The sequence below is a fragment of the Bubalus kerabau genome, chromosome 22, assembly GCF_029407905.1.
Source record: "Bubalus kerabau isolate K-KA32 ecotype Philippines breed swamp buffalo chromosome 22, PCC_UOA_SB_1v2, whole genome shotgun sequence".
Taxonomy (NCBI): Eukaryota; Metazoa; Chordata; class Mammalia; order Artiodactyla; family Bovidae; genus Bubalus; species Bubalus kerabau.
The window spans coordinates 37,207,368-37,227,230 of NC_073645.1; the positions used below are offsets into that span (position 1 = coordinate 37,207,368).

Here is a 19,863-nt window from a genome sequence, read left to right on the forward strand (position 1 = left end):
AGTCTGTTATTACAAACACCCCACAAGTTCTTGAAATCTGGAGAATGTGGATTACTCAGTGGGGTTGTTGAAAGATCCTTAAAACATTTTCATTTTGCTATGGTAACTGAACTGATGTGATACCGGGAAAAAGGCCTGAAAATCCTGGCTCAACGCTGTCCTCCATAGACACACCCTTAAGAGAGCACAAGAGTTGCTCCTTCTTCAAAATCTAGCCTCTTTTTTAAATCCCATCAGCATCAAAATGTGCCCCACTTGGGGTGCGTCAGAACCTCATCTCCTTAGAGGTACATCACCCATACTACCGGGTGAGTGAGCTGGGGGCCGGCCCGACCTCCCAAGTGGTAAATGCTGGCTTTAGGAGAAAAAAGTTTCACTAAAGGGAGAAAAAACTACAGCTCCTCTTGGCCAGAATGAGTGGAAGTATCTCACTAGTTGTTTTCATAATCTTATCCAAAGAGTTCCATCAAGATGCGATCAAGAGGGTTGATTTTTTTGAAACCATTTTAGTAGGACAATCTGCAAACTCAAGCAGTCCTTACAGAGAAAGGACACATTCCATTCAGTCTGGCCTCGTTAGCATTCCTCTCTTTGTCTCCCAGAAGACTTCATCAGGGATGGAATAAAAATGATTATTCAACCACCAAGGGCAACACTGTAAAGACAGTGCAGACCACTAGCTACTAGGCTGGTTTGGGGAGAGCATCTACAAGTTACACAGTGAATTCTGCATTCCTGTGATTAAAGTGACAGTAAGTACTATCTTTAAGGTGCCAGCATTTTATAACGATAACCCACTTCAAAGCATCCATGAGTCATCAAAAAGCCCAGAGTCTGGCAACTTCCAGTGTGCACCTGTCTGACTGACAGATGAGAGGGCTAGGTACACACGCTCAAGCTGAAGTTCTATGTTGAAACAGGGATCAAATCATCCTGCTGCTGCTGCTAAGTCACTTCAGTCATGTCTAACTCTGTGTGACCCCATAGATGGCAGCCCACCAGGCTACCCCATTCCTGGGATTAGCCAGGCAAGAACACTGGAGTGGGTTGCCATTTCCTTCTCCAATGCATGAAAGTGAAAAATGAAAGTGAGGTCGCTCAGTCGTGTCCGACTCTTAGCGACCCCATGGACTGCAGCCCACCAGGCTCCTCCGTCCATGGGATTTTCCAGGCAAAAGTACTGGAGGGGGTGCCATCGCCTTCTCTGCAAATCATCCTAATATTGGTGAACAAGTTCCTCTCCAGTTTGTCTGGTCTTTACTCCATTATTTTGAGAAAAAGTGATTTTTTTCCCCCTCCACTTAAAGTCTGCTCATGTTAACTGAATTTTAAGACATCCGTTTTTATTCAGGGTCACAGGCAAGGGACAAGTTTCTAAATTATGCAAATGACAAAATATCTCCATCTGATCTTACAGATGCCAGTTGAAAAAACAAAAGCAGAGGAAATAGAGCTTCTAGGCAGACAAGAGCTTCACTGAGAATAAAGAAAAGATATTGAAAAATGAAAATAAGAGCTGTCATTCCCAGGGGTGGCAGGCCAAAAAAAAATGGGGGGGGTTCTGATAATCATTTCTCTGAAGCCAAGTCACTCCTTCACAAACGACACGTTAGTAATCAGGGCAAAATGATGTAGCAGCTGTGTGACTGCTGGGGATCACATATATAGCTTCTTGCAACTGCTAACAAGCAGATCAAGAAGAAATGATTCCACATTCTAGAATATTGCTGTTCAGTTGCTAAGTTGTGTCCGACTCTTTGTGACCCCATGAATTGCAGCACACCAGGCTTCCCTGTCTTTCACTATCTCCTGCAGCTTGCTCAAACTCATGTCCATTGAGTTGGTCATGCTACCTAACCATCTCATCTATAGCATGGCTTTAAAAAATAAATTTGGTCCATTCTTTTCCCTGAAACACCAGGTGGTGTAGTCCAGCTGTTTCAAAGGGAACCACTAAGGTAGTTAAATGGAGGGACTGTGGACTGGGGTCTAGTCTGATTACTGCTCTGAAAAATACTTCACAGCCCAAGTGAAAGACTAAGGGCATCTGAGTAAGAAACAGATTATGATCACGGCCTTGCAGCTGTGTACAGCTCTTTGCTTCTGAATCAGGTAGAATATTGTCTCCTGGTGGTGATCTGAGAACAGAGTAAGATCAAGAGAAGGCTTTAGAATTGAGAGAAATGCTAAAAAACCAAAGGAAAGAAAGGAAAAACAGGTGAGAGATAGAGTCTATCCTCCGTGTGATCCATGTTCCAGGGAGTTTTGAAAATATTTTGATGCTACCTAAGGTTTCAGTTACAAAACCAATCAAGGACACTTGTTCCCACTGACTCGTCTGAGCTCATCATGATTTTCCCCAAAGGTTTTTTATCTAACAAATCATCAGCTTTTGGAGATGGAGGCTACTTGGTGAACTTGGATTTGAGAGGCCAATCAAATGCAGCAAGAGCTGAGCAATGGCTGCAGAGTTTGGATTGAGTGATGTGATGGATGAAGTACAAAAAACATCCTCCTCTGGTGAGGAAGTCACCAGATATTGGACCTAGAACTTGACTTTGCCCCTTGAATGCTTTCCTAAGAACCTGATTCATGAAGCGAGGGTTATTTTGTCTAACACAAGCACTTGAAACAAGAATCACCATCAATGGACGGTAGGAGGAAACCTCTTTTTCTGGCCAAATGGCCTTTCTACTTGGTCTGTGACAGAAGGGGAAAAAAAAGTCCTAAGAAGCAACTTCACCCAAACTGCAGTCCCAAGAATCAGTGACCACAGACACGATGGACAGCAAGTACCTCTGCGGTCACAGTGCCAAAGCCTTCCTTACCCGCAGCTTTTCCTCAGTCTTGGTTGATTGCTTACAGTCGGGATGCCAAACGGTAGAACCTGGAAAGACAATGCACATCTAAGAGTCAAGGAAATGGAAAGCAGCCACAGTCCTATTATATAGAACTTCTGAGAGAGGCCCTGTGCCCAAGTGAACTATGATAGCTCAAATTCCAGGTGAGTTTTCTGCATCTAGTCTGAGCTTGTTCTATAACAGTTATAATCCTAGCCCACAGAGGCCCCTCATTTGGCACAAGAGTGTCTTGATGAAAGAGACATTTAGTTCTCAACTGGGCAGTGTTTTTTTTTTTTTCTAAATGTTATCATTGTCCTTTGGGGACTTCCCTGGTGGCTCAGATGGTAAAGAATCTGCCTGCAATGTGGGAGACCAGGGTTCAATCCCTGGGTTGGGAAGATCCCCTGGAGAAGGTCAGGCTACCCACTCCAGTACCTGGAGAATTCCACGGGCAGAGGAGCCTGGCAGGTACAGTCCATGGGGTCACAAAGAGTCCGTATTGAGCAACTAAGTTTCATTTTTCATTTTCATTATTCTTTAAAAGTAATGTCTGTGTACTTCCCAATATCTACTTTTAATTTCAGAAATATAAGCCATAAGCCATGTTTATATAACATCAAAACAACCAAGCAATTTAGATGAGGGCAATAAAGTCAAACCAGATCATCTATATCCAGAAGCAAAACGCACCAAATTTTTTTTGTTGCTTCAATTATACAGTTACCTACACAGACACAGGAAATCAATGCAACTAGCAGAAAGTTTGAAACTTACATTACAAATCCACAAGTTTTCCTTTAACTTTTTAACCTTTTAGTTAACTTTAAAAGGTCTTTACTTTTAAACTAGTGAAGTTACTACTTAAGTGTTGTTTTCTGGTCCTGGGTCAATGCCTCACTTTATAGGAATTTAAGGTGCTTTCTTAGATGGTACCAGTATCACAGAACTAAGCAAAACACTTATATCCAATAGAAAGCTCTTTTCTTATAAGAATTCAATGCCTGCCTATGCAATTTTTTTTTTTTGCCTAGGTATACAATGTATGTAATTCATGGCTAAGGTCTATATGTAAGTTCATGCAAGAATATATTCAAATGTGGGAATGGTGGAAGAATTTGAAGAGGGACTTAAAAAGACTTCAGCAAATAGTTACTAAGTTGAAAGCAGTTTTTTTGCCTAAATTTGTAAATTTATTCTGGCTACATTTAAATTGTTAAAAGAGTCATGAGGTTGTCTGTGCAGGACAATGTCAATGATATAAACTTAATATGAGTCTCTGTATGAATATTTTATGTTTTACATTTCACTGTTGAACTCTTTCTCTCCTGAAAAGCTATCAAATTAAAATAACTCTTGAATTATTTTACACCACTGAGCTAAAAATACTATTAAATTGATGACAGTGTAAATACATTTTATATCAGAATAATACTTTAATCCCTATTTAGCAGTCATTTCTATCTCGCTTAACCCAGGGCCAAAAAATCAAACCAAAGCCAGACAGACACATAGTCCATTCAGCACTGGCTTTTACTCTGAGGCTGGCTTCAAAGCACGGAAATCCTCTTAATGTGGAGAGCCGGGGGGAGGTAGGGTGGGCACAGGGCTGGAAGTGGAGCAGGGTGCACAGCAGAGGTTCTACTGAGTGGACATCCTAGCCCAGAACCCTGGGGGTGCACAAGGCATTGAACTGTCCTCCAGAGGTCCCACACACAGGGAATGCAAGCCAGAGAGAACATGAGATGCTGGGGAAGATGAAGCTGCTCATTGTTCAAGGATGTGCCGAGAGCACAGGCAAAGAACACCAGAGCCCAGCTCCAGCAAAGATTCACGATGCTCCAATGCGGAACATAGCCCAAATTCCCAGGGTTGTTTATCTATAGTATGAATGTGCTGTACTTGTGTACAGCCTGAAATCACCCTCTTTACTCAGCTTGCAGAACTCCGTGAACATACAGAGGTGCACCCAGAGCCCTGAGTCTCAGTTCTTAGCAGACACTCTTGGGATGATGTACACTCTTGGGTCTTTGATGGTGAGTGCGGTGACTGACACATTAGGATCTAAAACAGAGCCTGGAGACCAACTGAAGAATAAATCTGCTCCATGCTGAACATGTAAAGTGACACCTGTCTATTGCTCCCAAGGATTCACAGTTTGTCCTGGGGGGAAACGTGTCATATAAAGCCCATATGAGACCACAGATTTGGGGCTTGTCACTTGCCTTCATCAGGCCCTTTAAAATTCAGTGAGATTTTCCACTGTAATTTTTTCAGAGAAATCATTCTAAAGCTAAAAAGGATGTCTGGGTTGTCAATTTCTCATACAGCTAGCGTTCTTTAAGGGGAGAGCAGCCAAAGCTTTGATCTAATACTCAAGAATTGTTTCTGGAGACTTTTCTTAATTTCGTAAAAACAAAAATCAAGAGCAAAGCAAACCATTCATTAAAACTACACATAGTGTTATGTGCAGAGATGAAGAAATGACATGCAAAGGCCAATGAGAACCAGTAATTAGCAAACTGAACAAGCAATAGCTCTTATATTCTTGCTAATTTTACTGATCAGCCCTTGTCTATTTAATGACTCTTTCCAGCTAAAAATAGTAAAATGCTTGCACAGATGGTGCTGTTTGACTGGAGGAGAATCCTTCCCTAAAACTCTCTGAAAAGCTTCAGAATTTTAGAGGAGATAAAAGCTAATCATAGCTGTACATAGGGAAAATTTCTCAAAATTATTTTCATTAAAAAAAAAATTGAATGGCCCTCTGGTAATGAGCATTTCCTTGGCATCAGAAACCTCTCAACTTCGCTGTCAGGAACTTTGGGTGTGTTCTCTCTCTCTCTGTCCTTCTCTCTTTCACTATGACAGCGATCTCATCTTCATGGGATGAAGAACATCTGTGATGTAATTCGCCAAATGTGAGATTTTCTTCTTCCTAAAAGCCTGGATAAGAGCATACTGGGAGGCCCCCCAAAATCCTTCTCCCAGGATAGTAAAGTGAGAAAAACCAAGTATTATAACCATCCAGTATGTAACATTTCTAGACATTCATTTCCTCTTTTGATCTTTTGTTTCCCAAGCATATTCCTGGGGGTTGGGGGTTCCTGAGGCCTAGCTGATCTCTCCTCTTGCCTTATCTCCATGGCATCAAGTTCAGTCCATTCATCCATAAGCAATCCACTCGTTTGTTAACAGCCTCAGGGGCTCACCGCCAGCATGTCAATTGCTTGGCTGATTAATACTAACTGATGAGGTCACATTTGGCTACATTCATTTGGGATCTGGGTAGCCTTGCAGCTAATGAAATGCCTCCTTCTCTTCAAAACAAACAAACATAGCCCAGTTTTCTCTCCCCCCTCCAGACCACCTTACCTTGCAGATACATTTCCTCTCCTTCTGTGAACATCTGGTTGCATCTGCTGCATCGTGCACAACTCGGGTGGTAATGTTTGTCACCCGCCTGCAAGAGAAGAGGTAGCAAATGTTCAGTCTATCGCTGGGCACTGTCCCAGCCTCTTCTCTGCACATGGCAATTTGAGGAAAAGAGAAAAAAGCTAAGGTGGGAAAGACAATTGTCTGACTGACCAAACTTCTCATACCAACAGCCCTAGCAGCTGAAGCCGATGGCACTGGCCCCACGAGGGGCTCAAAGATCAGTGCTCGTGTCTGCCACATGGGGCTGCCTTGCCTCTTGGGGTTTCTGGCATGCAGGTGTCTCTTGGCTTAGGCTCTCCTGGATAGTTGCCAATTTCATACCACGTGCCTGACATGAGTCTACTCCATCTCCCCAAAAAGTTCACCTTGAAAACATTAACATCCAAATTGACGTTGGAGACCAATGTTGGTTTGTACTGCTGCTGCTGCTGCTGCTAAGTTGCTTCAGTCATGTTCGACTCTGTGGGACTCCACAGATGGCAGCCCACCAGGCTCCCCCGTCCCTGGGATTCTCCAGGCAAGAACACTGGAGTGGGCTGCCATTTCCTTCTCCAATGCATGAAAAGTGAAAGTGAAGTCACTCAGTGGTGTCCGACTCTTAGCGACCCCATGGACTGCAGCCTACCAGGCTCCTCCATCCATGGGAGTTTCCAGGCAAGAGTACTGGAGTGGGGTGCCATTGCCTTCTCTGTGGTTTGTACTAAAGCAATAGAAAGAAAGGATCCTATTTAGTAGGTCCTTTTCTAGCTAAGCTGGTTTTAGAAAAGGCAGAGGAACCAGAGATCAAATTGCCAACATTCGCTGGATCATGGAAAAAGCAGGAGAGTTCCAGAAAGGCATCTATTTCTGCTTTATTGACTATGCCAAAGCCTTTGTGTGGATCACAATAAACTGTGGAAAATTCTGAAAGAGATGGGAATACCAGACCACCTGATCTGCCTCTTGAGAAATGTGTATGCAGGTCAGGAAGCAACAGTTAGAACTGGACATGGAACAACAGATTGGTTCCAAATAGGAAAAGGAGTTCATCAAGGCTGTATATTGTCACCCTGTTTATTTAACTTATAAATGCAGAGTACATCATGAGAAACGCTAGACTGGAAGAAACACAAGCTGGAATCAAGATTGCCGGGAGAAATATCAATAACCTCAGATATGCAGATGACACAACCCTTATGGCAGAAAGTGAAGAGGAACTCAAAAGCCTCTTGATGAAAGTGAAAGTGGAGAGTGAAAAAGTGGGCTTAAAGCTCAACATTCAGAAAACGAAGATCATGGCATCCGGTCCCATCACTTCATGGGAAATAGATGGGGAAACAGTGGAAACAGTGTCAGACTTTATTTTTCTGGGCTCCAAAATCACTACAGATGGTGACTGCAGCCATGAAATTAAAAGACACTTACTCCTTGGAAGGAAAGTTATGACCAACCTAGATAGCATATTCAAAAGCAGAGACATTACTTTGCCAACAAAGGTTCATCTAGTCAAGGCTATGGTTTTTCCTGTGGTCATGTATGGATGTGAGAGTTGAACTGTGAAGAAGGCTGAGTGCCGAAGAATTGATGCTTTTGAACTGTGGTGTTGGAGAAGACTCTTGAGAGTCCCTTGGACTGCAAGGAGATCCAACCAGTCCATTCTGAAGGAGATCAGCCCTGGGATTTCTCTGGAAGGAATGATGCTGAAGCTGAAACTCCAGTACTTTGGCCACCTCATGCGAAGAGTTGACTCATTGGAAAAGACCCTGATGCTGGGAGGGATTGGGGGCAGGAGGAGAAGGAGACAACAGAGGATGAGATGGCTGGATGGCATCACTGACTCGATGGACATGAGTTTGAGTGAACTCCAGGAGTTGGTGATGGACAGGGAGGCCTGGCGTGCTGCGATTCATGGGGTCGCAAAGAGTTGGACACGACTGAGCGATTGATCTGATCTGATCTTTCTAGCTAAAGCAGGCTTCCCTGGTGGCTCAGACAGTAAAGCGTCTGCCCGCAATGCGGGAGACTTGGGTTTGACCCCTGGGTCAGGAAGATCCTCTGGAGAAGAAAATGGCAACCCACTCCAGTACTCTTACCTGAAAAACTCCATGGACTGAGGAGCCTGGTAGGCTACAGTCCACAGGGTCACAAAGAGTCGGACATGATTGAGCGAATTCACTTCACTTTCTAGCTAAACAGTATGAAAATAATGTAATCTGCCTAGCTTACTTCAAGATGAGAAAACCATAGTAAAAGATATCATCCACTGCTTTTTAATTTTGGAAAGAGCCCTAACTTGCCTCTCTGCTGCTTATAATAATCTTCTGCCAATGTCTCATTTTAATTGTTTTCTGAAGAAGGCATTTTATTGAGGCAGCTCTGCATTATTCATGGGCATGTCACTTTCTTAAATATGACAGATGCCACCATAGCAGGTGTTGACTTCCCCAAAGCGAAATGTCACTGGACCCAGGGACAATTCTCTAGACAGGTGCCAAGTCACATTAGAGTCATGCTCCAAATACATGCCTGACAAAATGAAATCCTTTCGTTCATAGTTCAGCAGAAAGTCTCACCACCTAAAAATTATCAAATGTACTCTGCAATTAAATCATGTCATCAGTCAACCGTGAAAACACTTCTTTTGCATTAGCTGTGCGCAAGGCAGTGCTGAGAGCCTAGAGTTAGAAGTGGCTTCACCCTGTGACTGCGTGAAATCTCCACAGGAAGTCAGAGGTCAGGTGGTGATTTCTTTCTCACACCCTCCTGTACAAACTATGAAACCACTTGGCCACTAGAGTGTGAAATGGTGGTCAGCTACTCAAGATAACCCAGTGGGGAAAAAAAGTTGAAGTTATTTAAAACTAGAAGCCAGGAATGAATTCTTTTCAGTGGTGCCTGCCAGAAAATTCCAGACGTGGAATTTTGTTCTTCTCCATACAGCATTATTTATTTATCTGGGTAGGGGAGAGGTATAGGATATGTTAACACAAAGTGGCTCTTTGCCTTAGGCCAGCCAGGGTCCAATGTGAGTGAAGGGAGGAAGACAGCAAATATTACTCAGTGTTCAACGCTGTTGAGTCAGCTGGGAGATTAATGCTGGGAGGTCCCAGGCAGCGAGGACAATCTCTGAATTCTCAAGGAAAATGTAGAGGAAACAGTTAAGGCCCCTTGACAGGAGTCTGGTGTAGTCTGCAGTGAAAGGCACACCCCTCACTAAGCTAGCAATAGAAGTTTCTGCTCGCTGATAAAATGGGTCCACCATACTTAATGCTGCAATGTTACAGACATTCTCATTAAAGACAGGAAGCAGGCAGAGAGGTACACTTTCACCAGTGTTTTCTTTACTGATTTTCCTAGCCAATGTGATAGATCAAGAGCAAGAAATAAGTACAAAGGTCAAGAGTTCAGTCGAGTAGCTAGATAAAAATTTAACACACATGTAAAAACCAATAGTTTTTCTATTCATTAGCAATACAAATTAAGCCTAGGTGATGAGAAAACAGGTCCCCATTTGTAAATAAATATTTCAATGCAAGATCTACACAAGGAAAACAGTTGAATTTAACTGATGGGCATGAAAGACTTAAATAAAGACATATGGTATTTATGGAAGGAAAAAGTAAATATCATGAAGTTGCCAAATTATGTAAAATGAGCCTATGAATGCAACAAATTCTCAATCAAAATATGAACAGGAGTTTCTTTTATGTAAACTGACAAGCCAATTTTATAAGTTTACATGGAAGACAAAAATGCAGAAAAATATAAAAGATTATTATCCAAAATATACAACAAGCATCTACAATGAAAACTAAATGGCAATATAGGCAAAAGGCAATTTCTGGAGGAAATATAGATTACCCTGAAAATAAAGAATTCGCTCAACCCCATCAGGAATCATGGAAACACAATTTAGAAAAAGAGTATTTTTCTTCAACAAATTGGCAAAGATAAAAAGAAGACTAAGGTGAGGGACTTCACTGGTGGTCCAGTGGTTAAGAATCCACCTGCCAATGCAGGGGACACGGGTTCAATCCCTGGTCTGAGAAGATTCCACATGCTATGGGGCAACCAAGCCTGTGCGCTGGAACTACTGAAATCCACGCGCTCTAGAGCCTGCTCTGCAACAAGGGAAGCCACCGCGATGAAAAGCCTGTGCACCCCAACTAGAGAGCAGCCCACACTCGCTGCAACTACAGAAAGTGCCCATAGCAACAAACCCCCAGTGTAGCCAAAAATAAATAAATAATTCAATTTAAAAAGGACTAATGTGAAACAGGCCTTCTCACATACTGTCAGTGAGCAAAATTCTTTTTGGAAAGCAATACTTAAATTTAATGTGTGCACACTACTCCCTGATGAACAATTCCACTTGTAAAAGCCACTCTACAGAAATTCTCACACCTGTGTCCAAAAGTATTAAGGATATTTGGTGTTGGGTTATTTATAACGGCAAAGAACAAGGAAACAGAAGCCTAGATAAGAAAGTGGTGAAACAAAATAGTGACTCATATGTAGCCATTAAAAGGATGAAGCAAAGCTACATATACTTACATGGAAAGAGTTCAAACTAATAAGAGAAAAAACTCAAACAGAAAAACAATACCTATGATATAGCCACATATAGCTGTGGTCAAAAGTGTGGAGATACTGGGTAAGTCTGGCTGGATTGAAATCCAGTTTCAGCACTATGTGGTCCTATGAAGGTGACAATCTCTCTAACCTTCACTTCCACACCTGTAAAATGGGTAGAATAGTAGCATTTATCTCATGGAGCCGATGAGAGAGGACTAGTGTATTTCCTGGCATGCCCCACTCTCGCCAACACTGACCACCAGTCCTGTAAGTCAGGCACAGTTACTATTGTTTAAGCCTAAGAAGACACACACACACACACACACACACACACACACACTTATATTGATTTTATGTGTGTGTCCTGCCCAGAGAGAAGGTGGGGAGAAGGCACACCAATTAGTTTTCTGTGGTTCCTTGTGGAGAAAGAGGAAAGAGTACAGGTGGGAACCTAACAACTTCCTTTATATGTTTCTATATTGCTTTGATCTTTTACAAGAATTCATTTTTATGGTACTGTGTAATAAGGAAATAAAAACGAAGAAGAAAAAAGTCCATTGTCTCTTGGAGTCATTACGTGATCTTGGGCAAACCACAGACTCTTGGAAAATCTGCTGGAGAGATGATGGAGTTGATAGCGGCAGCGACAGTGAAAGGGAACATTTTTATTGCGATGATTCGGTGTCAGTCGCTGTTCTCCATGCTTCATCAACAGTCAGGCGTTCGTTTCACAAGAACCTACTGAGGTTATTACTCCCCACTCTCCAGATAAGGAAGCTGAGGCTTGGAGAGCTTTAGTAAACCTGTCCCTGGTCACACAACTACAAAGTGGTAGGGCCAGGGTGCGAACCCAGGTGGTCTGACTCTGGAGCGCGAGTCCCTAAGTAGAATCACAGCTAATCGCCATAGAGTACCTCACGGCTGTATCCACCTCACAGGGATGCTAGGGTGACCGATCGGATGACATTGACAATGCCGTGATTCACTGCATACAACAATAATAGGAAGACAACGTAATGAGCTTCTGAACAGAGGTGGTTCTAGGACCATCCACATAAAGAAGGCTTGCTAGTGTGGTCTGGGATGCTGATAAAAGGCTCTCTGGATGCCACCCTTGCCCAAGGACAGGCACGGGGGAGTAGCTATTACATGAACTGTCACACAAGATGGGTGCAAGGTTCGGCCAGGGCCCCCGTGGCAAGGCTCTGCTCTGCAAATCATTAGTAAAAGCCCTGCTGAGAAACACTGCCAGTTTAACTCCAGGGGCGTCGGTCTAGACCTGTGTACCTGCTTCATCCCAAGATGCTGAACACGTCAGGAAATACAGTGAGCCAGATTCGAAGGGCAGTTGCACAGCTGTTCGAAAGTCTGTCTGTGCCACAGTGCAGGCCTGGGGGGGCAGGGGGAGGGCACAGGGTCGAGGGCTTGAGATAAGGGAGCCCCCCACCCCCGCACATGTTTCACTTCTTACATGACAGCTCTCAGACAAGCCCTGTGTGCAGGGCCAGGGAAAGTACCAGAGCTGAACACAGACAGGGTTATATGCAAACTAACCAGAGGGAAAAAAAAAAAAACGGATGTAGCTGAATCCAAGGCATTTAAATTACAGTCATTTTTAGAAGAAGGAAAAGAATTTCAGATAATGAGCAAAATGAAACTAAACAGCACCCATGGAAGAATGAAGAGGAACACACGATTCATGTGGACAGGAGGCTGTTGATTGCAAACTTTTAAAGCACTATGGGCTTTGTTGTGACAGGTGACTCCATAAATGATGGTTACCAAGTACCTGCCCCCAGACACATCCTGCAACTCCAGCTCTGCCCCAGCCTGACAGACCAGATGTGTCCTTGGGACTTCCTACAGTCCTGTGGTGAATGGTGACTTTTCATCCATCTTTGTACCCTGCTACTTAAAAAACGACAACCTTATTTATTGTCACACATTCAAAATGCCTACGTTAAAAAGTCCACATTCGGACTGGCACTTATCTCTAGTTGAGTTTCATTAAAGCACCTGCATATACAAAGTGCTAGAAATTGCTTGCCTTTAATAGCACTGATGAAGTCACGCTTCTGCAGTTATTATTTCTGTTTAGTTGATCTCTAAATTGAAGTATAAACTTTATCACACAGGCGAGAATTCCATCTGGGGAAACACCATCTGCTACAAGGCAGAATTTGGTGCAAGGGACCAAATTTGTGAAACTTACTATCCGGAAGAGGAGAAAGGAGCTCTGAGCTCCTTGTGGACACTGGGTGCAGGAAAAGGGCTACAAGATTCAGAATTAGGAGACTGGGGTATCATTTCTTTATTTCTTATTCATGAGACCTCCATTATGTCACTATTTACCGTCTCCAAGGCCCTGGTTCTTCCTTTGTAGAAAGTGAAGGGCTGCTGCTGCTAAGTCGCTTCAGTCGTGTCTGACTCTGTGCGACCCTGGACTAGACAATTTCAAGTCCCAGCCTGCTGTAAGATTCTATGCTTCTGTGTAAAATCCCACCCCTCTCCAAGCTTACACGGCAGTGTTAACAAAAAAGCAATTTGGGTAGAGAAAGGACATTCTTGCTGGCAGAGATTGGAAATGAACCAAAGACCCCATGGTGTGTGAAAGCCAGGAGGAGTTCTGGTACCCTAAGCCCTGTGCTGGGAGGACAGACCACTGTGAGGAGAACAGAGCACTGCGAGTACAGACCCCATCCTTGGACAGGTAATTCTCGTAGCTCCGGGGTGGCTAACTGTCCTTTTCAGTTTCTCTCCCCCATTCTCCCCTCCACCCTTTCTCTTGTAGTACTTTACTCCTGATACAGCTCAGGAGATATGGAACAGGGTCCTTGAAGTCAGCCTTCAGCCATTTATAGCTCAGACCACACCTCCTTCCCCAGAGGACTTCCGGATGCTTATCGGAGAAGGCTGTGATCTGAAAACAATGAAACAAAAGCCTCAGAGGAAAAGAAAAATCAAAAGGTTTCACTCTCAGGCCAACATGTTTGCCATGATGCGAGCTTCTCAGTAGATGAGGACAAAAGAGAAAATGGGCCACTTTGGTCTCACTGGGTTAAAAAATGGCCACATACAATTGTCACTAGAAAGGCAAGGTTTCCTGATGCTAAATTAGTCACAGGCTGTGAACCTCAACCATGTGCTGAGGTTCCATATGGGCTTGCTCTGTTTCAGGCGTGGTTCCCAGGGCTCTGAGTGACAGGTCTCACACAGCCCTGTGAGGGACGTGTTCTTTTACAACCGTGTTCCTCAAACAATGAAACGCTCAGAGAAATGAAAACTCAGAGCAAACAATTTCTCCAAAGCTCCCAGTGCTTCCACAAAGCAGTCCTAATTGCCTGACTCCAGGCCTCCTCTTGCATAAACTGCCTCCAAAAAGCCCCAAAGGAATTTTCACAGGGGGAACCTCAGTTCTGGAGCAGCTAACCAACTTCCACACTGATTTCACTAATGGCTGGAAACATCCAAGTAGTTTTTCTTCTATAAAGCCTTGAGAAAAATGGAGGGTGTAGACCAAAGGCCACTGAATGAAGTCATTTTCATAGGGGAAGTTAAACTATCAAGGTCTAGGGTGGTAGACCTTTTTAAAAAAGATCTACCTTGATTCAGAGATGGTGTTCAGAATACCCCAAAAAAGAAACAAAGTGCTTTTCTGTCCCTGCATGCTAAGTCACTTCAGTTTTGCCTAACTCTTTGTGACCCTATGGACTGTAGCCTACCAGGCTCCTCTGTCCACGGGATTCTCCAGGCAAGAATCCTGGAGTGAGTTGCCATTTCCTCCTCCAGGGGATCTTCCTGACCCAGGGATCAAACCTGTGTCTCTTGTAGCTCCTGCAGTGGCAGGCAGGTTACCACCAGCGCCACTTGGGAAGCCCCTGAGACTGATGCAAACATGGCTCTGGTTGATGCTGCTTTCAGGTTTAAGGACACACAAGCATTTGGAGGCCAGTGTGTTGGCCTAGATCAGGGGTTTTCTAACTTTACTGCACATAAGCAACACCCGAGAGACTTTTAAAAATGGATTCGATGGCCCTAGGGCGGGGCACAGAGATCAGCTGCTTCTTTTATTTTGTAAGCACTGACATAAGTCTATGCAGATCACCATGAACTGGGGAAACCTGATGGTAGATGAGGAAGCCAAAGGCAGTAACAAGGAGGTTGCTTCCCTGGCAGGTGTATGGGTGGGGAGAGAGGCAGAACCACACTAGCTCCTGGTATTGCTCCTAAGAAAGGCAAGGTGGGGCTAACTCAGCCTTCTTTGCATTTGCTGCGGTTTCCCTTGAAGTGGGAGAGGTTTCCGATGCAACCGGACTAGCTTGATCTCGAAGTTGCCACTCACCTGTTCCGGAAGGTTGTTTTTCCTGATTCAGCATTCTGATTGAGCAGGATAATGAGGGTGTGCCTTGGCCCAAAGTTTGGATCCTGGGCAAAGATGAATAAATCAGTCTGCCCAGGCAGCTTGCACGAAGCCCAGAGGGCTCTCCATAAGTCTGCAAAGCCAGTATGCACAGAGACTAGCATGCTGCTGCCCCACTCCCTCACCAACTACAACCCCAACAGTGGCCCCTGCTCCAAATATCAGGGAGAGGGTTCCCCAGAAAAGATGCACAAAATGGTGTGAAGAGATATCCACAAGTGCACTCCAATGCTCTGGGTTCCCTTTGACCAGCTCAAAATATAAAAGGATAAAAAAGGCTGCAATATTCCAGTGGAAACGCATATTGGCCTTTGCAAGTGATTGCTGCTGTCTTTATCTCCTTCTAGATATCTCCTTCAAGGATCTTATCTCCTTCAAGGAGATAAAACCAGTCAATCCTAAAGGAAATCAATCCTGAATATTCATTGGAAGGACTGATACTGAAGCTGAATCTCCAATACTTTGGCCACCTGATGCCAAGAACTGACTCATTGGAAAAGATCTTGTTGCTGGGTAAGATTGAAGGCAGGAGGAGAAGTGGACGACCAAGGATGACATGGTTGGATGGCATCACTGATTCGATGGATATGAGTTTGAGTAAGCTCTGGGAGCTGGATGGACAGAGAAGCCTGGTATACTGCGGTCTATGGGATTGCAAAGAGTAGAACACAACCAAGTGACTGAACTGAACTGAACTATCTCCTTCTAAGGAACTCAGTACAAAAATTTCTAAGTAGTCTTTGCAGTTTAACAGTACAAGATAAATGTTATCTTTAGATGTGTATATTCCTGTAAGACCTAACCAGTCTCTTTAAATTGATCAACAGGTTCAGTGTAATCGCTGCCAAAATCCCAGCCAGATTATTTGTACTTTGGGAAGCTGATCCTAAAATGTACATGGCAATGCAAAGGACCTTGGAGAGTTAACAATGTTGGAAAAAGAACAGGATAATGGTAGAGGACTTAAACTACCTGATTTCAAAACTTATAAAGCTACAAGTAATCAAAATGGCATGGTATCAGCACTGAGACAGACATGAAAGTCAATGCAATGGGAGAGACAATCCAAAATAAACTCACACATTTATGGTCAACTGATTTCCAATAAAATATCATCAGATCCTTACCTTACACAATACACAAAAATTAACTTCTACTAGATTACAGACCTATATATAAAAGCTAAAACTATAAAACTACTAGACAAAAACATAAAATCTTTGTGACTGCGGGTCAGGCAAAGATTTCTTAGACATACAATAGCATAATTATAAATCAGATGTTGTCAAGATTAAAACCTTTTTCTCTTCAAAAGACATCAAGAAAATGGAAAGACTTGCCACAGACTGGAAGAAATTTCTGCAAATCATATTTCTAAAAAAGCAACAGCATCCAGAATATATAAAGAACTACTAGAGTGCAATAATAAGAGGCTGCACAACTCCGTTAAAAAGTGGGCAAAAGATTTAAATAACACTTCACCAAAGAAGATATATGAGTGTGACACATGAAAATATTTTAAACATCATCAGTCAAGCTAATAAAAGTAAAGCTTCAATGAGATACTACAATGCAATGAGCCAACTACAAAGCAATGACTATAATGAAAAGACTTTTCCATAGCACACGTTAGGAGAACATGAAGAAAGCGGAATCCTCATCGATGGAGGTGAGAGTGAAAAGCGGTGCAGCTACTCTGCAAACCTCTTCAGCAGTTTCTCAAACAGCTGAACATAAATCTACCAAGTGATCCAGAACTTCCACTCCTAGGTTTCCAACTAAAAGAAATGGTAACTTAGGCCCACGCAAATTCTTATATGAGAAAGTTCACAGCAGTGTTCTTCATAACAATCCCAAACTGGAAATAATCCAAATGACTCTCAGCTAAACAGATAAACAAAACGTGGAAATTCACAAAAGAGAATACTGCAAAGCTACTGCTTTTAATTAAAAGAAACAAACTGCTGATACATACAACATAGATGACCCTCAGTAACATAATGTTCAGTGAAAGACGCCAGACATGGAAGACTACAGATTGCATGATTCCATTTTCTATGAAATTTCCAGAAAAGGCAAAAAGAAAGAGACATAAAGTAGATTGGTGGTTGCTGGGAAGGAGGATGGAATAAGACAGAGCAAGGTTAACTGTAAAGTCAAACTGAGGTGATGAAAAAGTTGTAAAACTGCATTGTGGTGAGGGCTGCACAAGTGCTTAGATGTAATAAAAATAAACTGTATACTCACAATGGGTCAATTTTATGGTATGTAAACTATTCTTTAATAAAGAATAAAGAGACAGGACAATTAAAAAACAAGAAAACATTGATGGGTTGGGGAAAGACCTAATGGGAAGACCCACTATTCACATCAAGGCGTGAGTGCACTCATTCCTTTGGTGGGGGCACAGATTCCTTTGGAGAGTTATTGAAAAATAAAGATTTTTTTTTTTTTTTTGCAGAGCAAAATACACCTGCATATGTGTGCAGTATTGAACTAAGAGCAGTTGTCCAAAGACTTGAACATTTTCAAAAGGATAAGAAAACAATTGTCTAATCTGCTAATCAAATCATTTCTCTTTCTTCAGAGGGATCACTATTATTCTGTATAAGAAGACAGAACCGCAGAGAGACTGAGTAACTTGCCCAGGACCTCACGAGCAGTCAGGATAAAAACCTGGGCTATGACATTAACCTTAAGTGTCGCTACTGGCTGGCTCTTTGGCTATGTGCTTTTATGCACAGTATTTAATTGCTGTTTTCTCTGAACTTTTGAAGTAGGGGACATCGTTCTTGTTTTATAGCGATGAAACCTAGGCTCAGAGGCCAAACGACTTGCTGTGCCAAAACCAAGGTCACACAGCTAAGTGTCAGAACTAGGAAATATCCCAGGTCCTTGGACACAAGTTCAGTTCTCTTGTACCAATATCGCCACATCACAGATACACTGCTTCTCTTGTTTCAGAAATCCTAGGCAACTAGAAAAATAACTCATGTATGACACAAAAAGTTGGTCAAGATGATTGAGAATGTTTTGTTAACACGTGTTGTAGAAATTTTGCCAAATTTCAAGGCAGAGCAAATAACACTGGACGCAAAACATAAATCGGAAACGCAAGGATCTCCACATTTGAAACTGACCTCTTCTCCCTGGTATTCCTGCAGCCCTGGGCTTGGACTTTCCCACGTTTTTAACTTTGCCTCCCGTTGTTATGACGGGGCTGGCTACCCCATCCCACTGCCCACTATGGAGTGGAAGGAGATGGGCTCTGGAGCCCAGAGAACCCAGGGTCTGCATTCCAATTTTGCAAACGGTGTGGCCTTGGGCTCTTTTGGGGATTTATTTCTCCATCTGTAAAAACTGGTATAAGAAAACCTGCCATGGAGGATTGTTATGAAAATTAAATGTGTGTATGTACTAAGTCACTTCAGTTGTGTCCGATTCTTTGTGACCCCATGGCCTGTAGCCTGCCAGGCTCCTGTGTCCACGGGAATTTCCAGGCAAGAATACTGGAGTGGGCGGTCAGGCCCTGTTCCAGGGGATCTTTCCGCCCCAGGGATCAAACCCACATCTCCTGCGGCTCCTGCATTGTAGACCCATTCTTTACCACTGAGCCACTGGGGAAGCCCAAAGGCAAGTTCAGTTCATACCAAAGGGAGTATCTGGTAGTCAGTGCAGGGGAGCTTGCTGCTTCTCTTTCACATTAGATTCTACATCCTTTTACAGATGTGGTCTACACCCGTGTCATGAGAACTCTAGGATCTCTCTTGCTTTCCGCAGAGCAAGTTCTCTAGGAATGTCAGGTGAATTAACAGGCCAACAGAAGCCCTTACCCCCAAACCTCTAGATGGGTGAACAACTGTTTCCTGAATGATTATGGCCAAAAGAGAATTAGGTGGTGAACTTCTGTGCCCCAGCTCTCATGTCGGTATTTACTTGTTTCCAGACACTATGCTAAGCAAACCACATCCCACCTGACTCTCCCTGCAATCCTGTGAGGGAGGTATTACGTCCATTTAACAGATGAAGTTAAAGCTTCGGAAGATCAATTACCCGAGGTTACTCAGTTGGCAAGGGCTGGAATCGTAATCTGAACTCTGGTCTGTCCAAGCCCAGACTGCACTCAACCCCACCAGGCCCTCCAGCCTCCCCCGCTTAGCAGCTCCATTCATGAGAGGAGACCCTCACTGAGATCAACCCTAAAGAGGCGTATTTCCTATGACTGTAAGGCCTCATCTTTCAGCTTTTTCTTTTTTTAAAGAATACAAATAAAGACTTACTGCACCAAATCAAAGTCTTCATATTTTACTGTTTGCTAAGGCTTAAGGAAGACTATACCATGTAAGATCTTAACAAAAATGTTACTTTCACGATCCCTTCCACCTCCAACTATTCAAATTGTGTGCTCAAATGTTATGCTATGCTATGCTAAGTCGCTTCAGTCGTGTCCGATTCCATGCGACCCCATAGTTAATAAAACAAAATAAAAAACCCAAACCACAAATACTACCAAGTCCTTCAAAGACAACTCTCCCAAAGTTATTTCTTGACATAGGTGATCTTTGTGGCATGGGCAGTGTGATCCTAAACCCTTGTGAAGCAGCCCTGACA

The 19,863-nt window shown here is 43.2% G+C and overlaps 1 protein-coding gene across 6 annotated transcripts in view; it reads right to left on the reverse strand.

Moving 5' to 3' along the window:
* The window catches only part of ABLIM1 (actin binding LIM protein 1), a 330,589-nt gene that overhangs the window by 48,185 nt on the left and 262,541 nt on the right, over window positions 1-19,863 (reverse strand). For all 6 annotated transcript variants that reach the window (XM_055560660.1, XM_055560661.1, XM_055560659.1 and 3 more), the window contains exons 7-8: window positions 6,216-6,303; window positions 2,829-2,887 (exon numbers count right to left, since the gene is read on the reverse strand). In XM_055560660.1, coding sequence (XP_055416635.1) covers window positions 2,829-2,887; window positions 6,216-6,303 — 147 coding nt within the window. The remainder of the gene's footprint in view (window positions 1-2,828; window positions 2,888-6,215; window positions 6,304-19,863) is intronic.